The 9,807-nt window shown below is 41.8% G+C and overlaps 1 protein-coding gene across 3 annotated transcripts in view; it reads left to right on the top strand.

Moving 5' to 3' along the window:
• Positions 1–3,760: 3,760 nt before the first annotated feature.
• Positions 3,761–9,807, top strand: part of VEPH1 (ventricular zone expressed PH domain containing 1) — a gene marked incomplete at both ends in the record, with an annotated part of 209,794 nt that continues 203,747 nt past the window's right edge. For all 3 annotated transcript variants that reach the window (XM_080916322.1, XM_080916321.1, XM_080916320.1), the window contains one exon: positions 3,761–3,898. In XM_080916322.1, the coding sequence (XP_080772448.1) occupies positions 3,761–3,898 (138 nt within the window). The remainder of the gene's footprint in view (positions 3,899–9,807) is intronic.

Below are 9,807 nucleotides of genomic sequence, written 5' to 3'. Positions count from 1 at the left end.
AGAAGAGTGTTGGCAAGAGTGTTGTATTGACGTCTCTCACTATGTGAAAGGTGAATATACAATTTAAGCTATCGCAGTGTTTCTTCTCCAAACTTGGGTGGCCTTATGTGGAGCATCGATGTTTGTGTTAGTCAGGATGTCCTAGAGTAACAGACCTTATGAAAATAATAGATAGAGATATGTGTATATAGGTAGGTAGGTAGGTAGGTAGGTAGGTAGGTAGGTAGGTAGGTAGGTAGGTAGGTGGGTGGGTGGGTGGTTGGGTGGGTAGGTAGGTAGGTAGGTAGATGAATGAGAAGGGAAGATGGAGGGAGAGAGAGAAAAGTTTATTTATTGAAATGACTTACAGACTGTGGTACAGCTAATGCAGCAATGGCTGCTATGAAAATAAAGTCTAAGAATCAAGTAGTTGTTCAGTCCAGGAGGTTAGGTATATGAATCATGCTTGAATCTTGAAAAAGTAGGCTACTATGCCCATGAGGCGGTGGACTTGCTAATAAGAGCAAGAGCAAGCAGATTGAGAGTGAAGCTTCCTTCTTCCACATCTTTCAGCAGAATGTGACGTCCAGACTAAAGTTGGATAGTTCCACTTCAAAATGTCTGAATTAAAGCTGTTTCTTCTCTCCTCAAAGATTGGGAATAGAATGAGTCTTCCCATTTCAAATGATTTAATTGAACAAACTCCCTCATATGTGTGCCCAGTATTTTGAGGTTTTAGTGAGTTTCAGATGTAGTCAAGCTGGCAAGTAAAATAGTTATTACAACATTACTTGATCTTCTCTTGAAGTTGCTAATATTCTTTGTTGTTGTTGTTGTTTTTATGTGTATGTATTTAGTGTTTAAAATATTATGTGCCAAGGGGACTTGTCTTTGCTGATTCATCTATTTGCTGTTCTGTATGCTTCTTGCACTTTGATAGGAATCTTCTTTAGGCTAGATTTTTTTTTCTATGACTTTGTTGAAAATATTTTCTGTGCTTTTGACCAGTGATTTTTCCCCTTACTCTATTCCTACTATTCTTAGATTTGGTCTTTCCATGGTGTTCCAGATCTCATGGATGTTTTGTGCCAGGAGTATTCTTAGCTTTAACATTTCCTTTACCAAGGTATCCATTTCTTTATGATGCCTTCAGTGCCGGAGATCCTCTCTCCAGCTCTTGTACTCTGCCTGTGAAACTTGGCACTCTGGTTTTTGTTCAAGTTCCTAAAGTTTTCATGTCCAGATTGCCCTTAGTTTGGATTTTCATTAGTGATCTACTTCGGCCTTCAGGTCTTGGATGGTCTTACTCATTTCTTTCTACTGTTTGTGTTTTCATAGATTTCTTAAAGGGGTTTATTCATTTCCTCTTTACACACCACTATCATAGTTGTAAAGGTTGCTTCAAAGATTTTTTTTAGTGCTTCAACTATGTTGAAATATTCAGGGCTTACTGTGGCTTTGGGCTTTAGTGTAGACATATTATCTTGACTATTATTGATTGTGTTTTTACACTGTTGTCTGGGCATTTGATATTGGGATGATTGTAATTCTAGGTGCTGTATCTGGTCTTGTCTTTGCTGGGTGAGTGTCTTATTCCTTGGTTTCTCTTTCCTCTCTGGTTTTAGGAGACTCTGGTGGTATTGTGTTGCCTGGTAGGGAAATATTCTGGGGTCCTGAGAGTTGTGGCCACTGGGGATTCCAGGTAAAATGTGTTTCTGGGTATTGGGAGGTGACATTTCAGAATGGGGATGGGTTGGTGGTGAGCAGTGGGGGTTCACAGGAGGAAAGAAATCAGGCAGTTTTACAATCATCTGTTTAGTTAGTCTTCTGGGACAGGGGGCAGAGAGTGAGGCAGGGCTATAGCAGAAGGTCTGCTGTAGAGCTGGAGATGATACTGCGGGTTAGACTTGGAGGGATGATAGAAAAGATAAAGTTCACCTTCTTAGCTCCCTAGTCCTGTGGGTTTCCAGGAGTGCCTTCTGGAGCTGGGGGCTGAGACAAAGTGAATAGTTCAGGGAGGTAAGTTAGGAAGGGGAGGTCCATGGTATCCACAGGAGATGGGAAGGGAAGCTACAGCAGGTGTTCTATTGCAGGGCTGGGGATGAGGCTGGGAGAAGAGATTTGCAGCAGCAGGAGAGTCGAAGAGCTGCAGTTAGCCTACCTGCTTCCCTGGCCAGAATGAAGCTGTTTTTCTAAAGCTAGAAGACAGTGTAAAAAATTGCACAATCAACAGATAATAACACCCTTGAGATCATTTTTAAAAGATCCCATGAATAGCTGAAATGACACGGAGAAATTGACTTGAATATGCTGTGCAAGATTTGGCTCATGTTTATATCCCACAGTGAATAGAAGGTAGGTATCTTGGGACTTTACGACTGATACAGCACAGAAAGTCGCCCCACAGCAATAGCTCAGAAGGGAGACCTGAGACTATGCAAGGGACCACAGTGGCCTCTCTCTTTTCACTTTCATTCCAAGGAACTCATTCACACCGAAATGATGGTCAGAATCATCCACTGCTCTTGTTAAGTTACTCACACTGGGCTCCTCTGCGCTGAGAAAGTGGCTGCATCACAAATTACTTGCATGTATGCAGAGAATCCGCTTTGCTGTAAACTGGTGGAAAGTTCACTCACTGAAAAGCCAGAGACTAGCCCCACAATAACGACTGTGGGACCTTAGGGAAGTCGTCAATCATCCCTGGCTGTTAAATGACAGCTAAGGTATCTACTAATGCAAACAATCTATAATTTCATTAGCCCCAGAAGGGAACTGAAGAGAATAGCCAAGTACCCAACTTGTCCCCTCACTCTGTTCTCTACAGATTGTTTCATAATGGAGACCTTAGTGAAACTGTATCACTCCAGCTGAGGTAATGAAGGGAGGCTTGCACTGCAATACTATTGTGTTCAGAGTCACCATTCCAAGTTTAATTTTAATAGAGATCTCCCTAACCCACATACTGAGGCAAAGTGCTCTATCTCATTGCCATTTCATTAAAGAGAACTCAGCATTACCGTAAGTACATAACCCTGTAGACTGAAGTAAGGAGGCATTTCTGCTGTCCGTAAAGCTGAGACATGCAGCCAAGAGGGTCATCTGGATCCTACGTCAGGCTCTAGAGGAATGGGCGCCAGACTGTGTTTCCTACGTTGTCCTATGTTTTCCTCTCCACTGCAGCTCAGCTACTATGGGGTATGCTTGCAGAGTTGTTTGCTGCTCTTTTGCTTCTTTACCTGCCTCATGGAGAAAAGTGGGGTGTGGGGTGTGGAAAGGACGGAGCAGGAGAAAATGTGTGAGTCTTATGTTGATTTCTCAAAGCTTCAAATTAAATTCAGAGGAAATCTGGGAATTTCTTAAACGAAAGAATCTTCTGTTATGAAAAATAAAGAAGAGCTCACTTCAAGTGCCACCAACCAAGAGTTCATGACTCTATGTATATGTCGCTATCTGTCTGTCTGTCTGTCTATCTGTCTATCTATCTATCATCTATCTATCTATCATCTATCTATCTATCATCTATCTATCTATCATCTATCTACCCATCTATCTACCTATCTATCTATCTATCTATCTATCTATCTATCTATCTATATAACTGATTCTCTTCTGTCATTTGATTTGATTACAGATACTGCCGAAGGAGACCTTGGAGCCTGAAGATCCATGGCTCTTCATGGAGTATGAAGTGTACCAACTGCTACATGGTTTTTTATTTCTAACCTGGATAACAGACCATGGCCCTGGATACACAGAAAGCCAACTGATTTAACTCACAATGCATCAACTTTTCAGATTGGTTTTGGGACAAAAAGATCTTTCAAGAGCTGGGGACCTCTTCTCTTTAGATGATGCTGAGATTGAAGACAGCCTGACAGAAGCTTTGGAGCAGATTAAAGTAATTAGCTCATCTTTGGTAAGTAAATTGGTTTGTAAAATAGACCTCTCAAGTGCCCCATCTCAGACCAAAGACCATATGCCTCCCAGGGAACAGTAAAGGGGAATAGTCAGTGATGAATGGAGAATATGGTTTAATTGGTGTCTTAAAAACAAATAACACGGAGCAAGCTAGAAAACTGTTATCTTAGGCCAGCGTTTGCCCACTCATGGAGACCTGAATGCTGGAAATCTCAAACTAGAGTGGATTTCTCACAAATGGATTCTTTAGGGACTATTTTTACATCCTTGAAATGACATGGAGAAGAGAGGTGTAACAAATTTAAGAAAAGCAGACCTGCCAAGCTGCACAACAACATCAGCAAACAAGGCAGGGTGTGTGGTGGAGGCTGAATAATGAAAGAAGGCAGGTGACACCTCTGCCACATGGGTAAGATGAGACACGGACTGCCAGAGTGCTGCTGCCAGAAATGACAGTTGCCCAGGGCTTGACGATGCTGATTCTGTTTACTTATGCATCATCTCGCTCTCTTTAAAACTCTTGTCTTTGCTTCATTTTCTACCCTCCAGTCTCCATTTAATTTAACTCCATTATTAGCCCCAAATATGAGCACATACATTTAAGACTCCAGTCAGGCCTCCTCTGCCTTTGTTTTGTCTCCACGTCAAAATTATATATTCTGAAAACACATCGCATAGCAGATATGAGCAGTGCCCAGTGCGACTTGGTGTTGACCTTCTGGGTTGAGCTTGGACCTTGCTGAAGATTAGTCCTACTTCAAAGACCTAGACCACTAAGTGCCTGTCACATTCACATCTTCACAACCCAATAGTGTTTGCCAGCACTTAACACAGACACTCACTGGGAGGGGGAGTTGTGGGATTCGGGACATTGACGTGTGCTCAGATTTCAGGGGAAACAGCCTCTTCCATAATAAGGCCTTTAACAGGAATAGCAGAACACCGCAAGGCTATTCCACATGCCTGTCATCATGTCCTTTTGCTCGTCAGTCTTAATGAACCAGTTCCCCACTGGCCAAAGAGGCCATTTCTCTAACACTCTTCTGATGCAGGTAATATCTTCTCTTCGACAGCAGTTACTTGTTCATATTTTTTCCAGGCCATTAATCAACTTATTTTGAGTCAAAGCATAAAGAATTCCTGCTACATTTTTATTCTCTGGATACCTTATCCAACAGGTTCCTCATTTACTCGTCTGGAAATAAACCAGCTGAATATGCCATTGCTATCTCTCTTCCTAGGAAAACGAATTTACTCAGAATAGCTAAGGTCCCCAAAGCCAGCCTCCACCAGAGGTCACTAGTGGCCCGTGCTTTCCTTTGTTTCCTTCAGGCAGCCTCACAGATGTCAGATGAAGGACAGTGAGTCCCTTAGGACTGGTGAGTCCTGTTGTATGGCCCCAGTAGTTCGGTGAGGCCTCTAGCAAACAGAGCAGTAAGAAAACTCAGTCCTCCACTCAGCACCACACCTACCCTCCTCTCTGCTCACTTCCACCTCCCTGAACTTCCTCCACCTATCCACAGGGAGCAGGAAAGATGGTGACATCATGGAAGTGTGTTAGGCTTTAGGGGACTTGTGCCAGCTCCTCGTCTTCCTTTCAGTTAGTCCTCTGTGCTAGTTGGCTGACTTGCCTATTGGTACATTGAACCTGCTGCATGTGGCCTGGCCTACATCTCCCTTTCCTGATGACCCTGGATTTTTTTTTTTTTTTTTAGCAATCTAGTCTTATTCTCAATTCTTCTTCAAGAATAGAAGTAGAAGTTTTCTTCTGTTCCTTTTCCAAATTCTTTCCAGCGCTGATCTCTTTTCTGGGAGTCTAGAAAAGTTGTTCTTGCACGTTTCCCCTCTCCAAAATCTCTCTCCCTGCCCTCACCCTTCACTGATAGAACCTTCAACAAGGCTCCTACCAAGGATTGGTCCCTACTCTTCTACCTACAGAAGGGTAGGAAAGAGTGGGACCCTCGACCCAAGCTTAGCAGTTAGAATTTAGTGTGCCAGTAATTCTGAGGAAGTAATTAGCAGGGAGGGATTTATCATGTTGTTAGCACCCCAAAGAGGCAGGCCATTATTTCCACTCTCTCTGACACTGTGTCTGTCTTGCCCACTGTGACATCTGCAGCCAAGTATCTTAGCTTTGCCTTCGGGTTTGTGAACTGTTTGTTACGACCACCACAACCGCCACCATCATCTTCATTATCAGCGTCACCATCAGTCTATGCTTAACACTTGCTTATGACTCAAGAATCTTGGCAAAGACACAGCTCTTCCAACAACTGTTGGTAGTCAAAACAGTTACCGTGTTTGATGACTGCTGTTGGTTATTATCTTGACAGGATCTGAAGTCACCTAGGAAACAAACCTCCAAGTACACATAAATTATTTAGATTAGGTTCATCTTTTAATGCGTTTGTAAGGAACTACCTTGATGAGATTAGTTGAGGTTGGAATGATCTACCGTGTTCATAGCTGAACCCACTTCCTAGGTTTGGGTTGTGGACAACATAAAACAGGAAGCTGGCTGAGTACACGCAGCATCGCTCTTTGCTTCCTGACTCTGGATGTGATAGACAAAGCTGCTTCAAGCTCCTTTTACCAGAACTTCTCATCCGGGAATAACAGGACTCTGGAATTTAAGCCCAAACAAACCCTTTCTCCCTTAAGCTGCTTTTGTCAGAGCAACGGGAAAAGAAACTAAGACATTCCATGTTCCTCCTTTTACCCAGAAGCAATCTTACTACTCATACCTTTTACTCGGTCTTTCCTAATTGCTGTTTTCAACCATTAAATCCACCCTCGATTCCTATGAGAAAAACTTCAAACCTTTGAAAAAACCATGTCCGGTCCCACCCATGGCTGCTGCTTCTTCTTCTTCTTCTTCTTCTTCTTCTTCTTCTTCTTCTTCTTCTTCTTCTTCTTCTTCTTCTTCTTCTTCTTCTTCTTCTTCTTCTTCTTTTTCTTTCAGCTTGATATTCTTATTATTTATAGTTTTTCCCATGGTAAGGAAGATGTCTGTCAAGGAAAGGTTGTTCCCCCTGATATCCGGCATAAAACCCTTACCTCTGTGATCAGCGAAACCAAATTTGTCATAATATGAGGAAAGTTATCCAAATGGTGCTACAGGGGTGACAGAAATATAAATTACAGCAATAATTTATCAATTATAAGAATAACAACTCATGTTTCAAATTTTTTGAGTCTCGTGTGGTTCTCAAGTCTCTACTCTGACTTTTAGAGAGGAAATATTACTATTGATTATATTCCAACCTGCCCTATTACTGTCATACTTACTGAAACCATCCAACTCTCCAGAACAATCTCTTGCAGATGGTGTCTCTGTTGTGGCCCCTGAGCTGGTTAATCTCACTCAAACAAGGTACTACTGACACTTTCAACATTCCGGTTCCCTTATTGGAAATTATCTTGGCTTCTTTGTGTAATAGATCATTGCTTGATACTTGGATCAGTTGCTCAGAGCCATTGCTAATTCTCATCAAATATAGTGCTCTGCTTCTAAAATACCATTCTGGTAGCAACAACACACATTTTCCACATCTCCCCTGAGATCTCTAAGACGTTGGACGTGGATCAGGTCTAATAGCAAGGTCATGCTTTAAGCAATTTTTAAACCATATTTAAACCATTGCAAGCACATTCTTGTGTTTAGGTCTGTGTGTGAAGAAATCTGTCCCTTACACATCATTATTCTGTTAAATACATTTAGTCATCACTTTAAGCTTTGTGAACATTTGTCAGACAAGTCACGATCCCTTCCCCCAGAGTTACTTACGAAATAGTCATCCCTTACTGGATCCTGCTCCCAAGTGTATGACCACCTTCCCTGCCAGTCTGACATGCTTTGCCATGAATGCTTCACTAGGATTTCTCAAGAAGTTCCCAAGCATGCCTTTCATTTTGTCTTATTCCGAATCCTTTCTGGACTACCTTTATTACTAGCTTTTGTTCTATTAACTTAGCTTTCTCTCCAGATAACTTCAAGGGAGGTCATCTCTTTTATCAAACATTTATTTTTCAGTTCATTCTTACCCCATGGCCAATCCACCATCCAGTTCTCTTGGACATTTTAAAACAGTGAAACAAATTGGGCAAACAATATCACCTCATTTAACATATTACGCACCCACAAACAGTAGGTTTGTGGTCTATCATCCCACCCTATAGCACACAAGACTCAAAAAGAGAGAAGGGAAAGAGTGTGAGAAAGAGAGGCCAGGAAGAATGAGTGAAGCAGTGTCTTCTGGACATGACAGGCTGTGAATTCATGAACTCACAGCATCTGTGGTCTCCTGAACAAGACCTGTGCAAGACTAAGCCAGCCAACATTGCAGCCTGAAGAACAGAGGAGAACGTAAACTCCTGTTCCCAGCTGAGGAAGTACCTGCAGTCCATGGCTTCTGAGAGAGGGAGAGGCAGTGTTTCTTTAAGGGTATGACCCAGGTAGGTCACCCATGCTCCAGTGGATGGCCCCATAGCCATTGACAGCACAAATTTGTCTTAATGGAGATTTTTAAAAATTATTTGTTTTATTCTTTATGTGTGCAAGTGTTTTGCCTGCATGTATGTATGTGTGCCACAATGCATGCCTGGTTCCTACAGAAATAAGGACAGGCATCAGATCCCTGGGACTCAATTACAGGAGGGTTATGAGTGACCATGTGAGTCCTGAGAATTGAACTTAGCTCCTCTGCAATCGAAACAAGTGATATTTACCTTAACACACTGACCTGGTCTTCAGCCCCCAGTATGAGGCTCTTAAGAAAAGGAAAAATAACAAACTGACAACATCAAAAGCATGAGGACACTAAGGTGGGATCTGATGAAGAGGTGAGGATGGATCTGGGAAAGGAAGGAAGAAAATATGACCAAAATACATTGTACAAAATTCTAATATAGTTGATAAAATATTGTATTTATTTAAAGTAACAATAAACCTAGAAGGGGAGGAATGAATGGAGAGAGGGAAGGGGAGGAAAGGAAAGAGAGGAGAGGAAGGGGAGAGGAGAGAAAGCAGATAGTGGGAGGGGAGAGAGAGAGGGAGGGAGGAAAGAGGAAAATTTGGCAGAAATAAAATGCTAACATATTTCTTTCCAATACAACTGCCCTCCCTTGGGGCCTTAAGCTCACCTGTGCTGGACAGTGAAATTTACGTGTGTATTGGAAATGCATGACTAAAAAAATTATTAGAAAATTTTAAACTTTTACATAAAGTTTAAAAAGAAGAAAATAGAGACATTTGGTGCACATCATAATATCTGTAATAAGCTAATCTCTAAAACACATTTTTTTCTTTACACTGAGAACCTTAGAAGCTGATACAAGCGAGAAAAGTTATTAAACTTTATATAAATCCTGTCATAGCTTTCACACTGTTTTTAATTTATCTACCTTGGTACGTGTCGTTGCGTTCACTCGGTGGATGTAATACTCTATTCTATGAACATACCACTATTTATTTATTAGTATTAGTATTCTTGATCGACCTCCATTACCTAAGTAGAGAGGCAGCAAACATCATTATAGTTGGTTATTTTGGTAGATATGCACTTCTGAGGGTCTCGGTATAAAGTATAAACGGCTGGGTTTAGAGATCTTCCAATACTGTAATATACACCAAATTGCTTTCTGATATGAAGGGAGCATGAAGGCGCCAGAGGATTTTTTCATCAGCACTGCACCTGTCAGATGTTCAAACTTACTTTGGTGAGGCGCTGTGCAAGTGCTAATTAAGCGCCCTCGTTGCTACTGAGGGCAAGTGTGTTTTCCATGTGTTTCTGTGCCATTTAGGGTTTGTGTGAAATGATGGGTCCAGTTGCTTGACTCCTTTCTCTCTTCTGTGGTAGGGAGGGGCATTGAGACAGGGTTCCACCTTACCAAGTAAGGCTGGCCTAG

This window comes from Micromys minutus (genome assembly GCF_963924665.1).
Source record: "Micromys minutus genome assembly, chromosome: 4".
Taxonomy (NCBI): Eukaryota; Metazoa; Chordata; class Mammalia; order Rodentia; family Muridae; genus Micromys; species Micromys minutus.
Note: the sequence above shows the minus strand (reverse complement) of the source record. Positions and strands in the feature narration are given on the sequence as shown.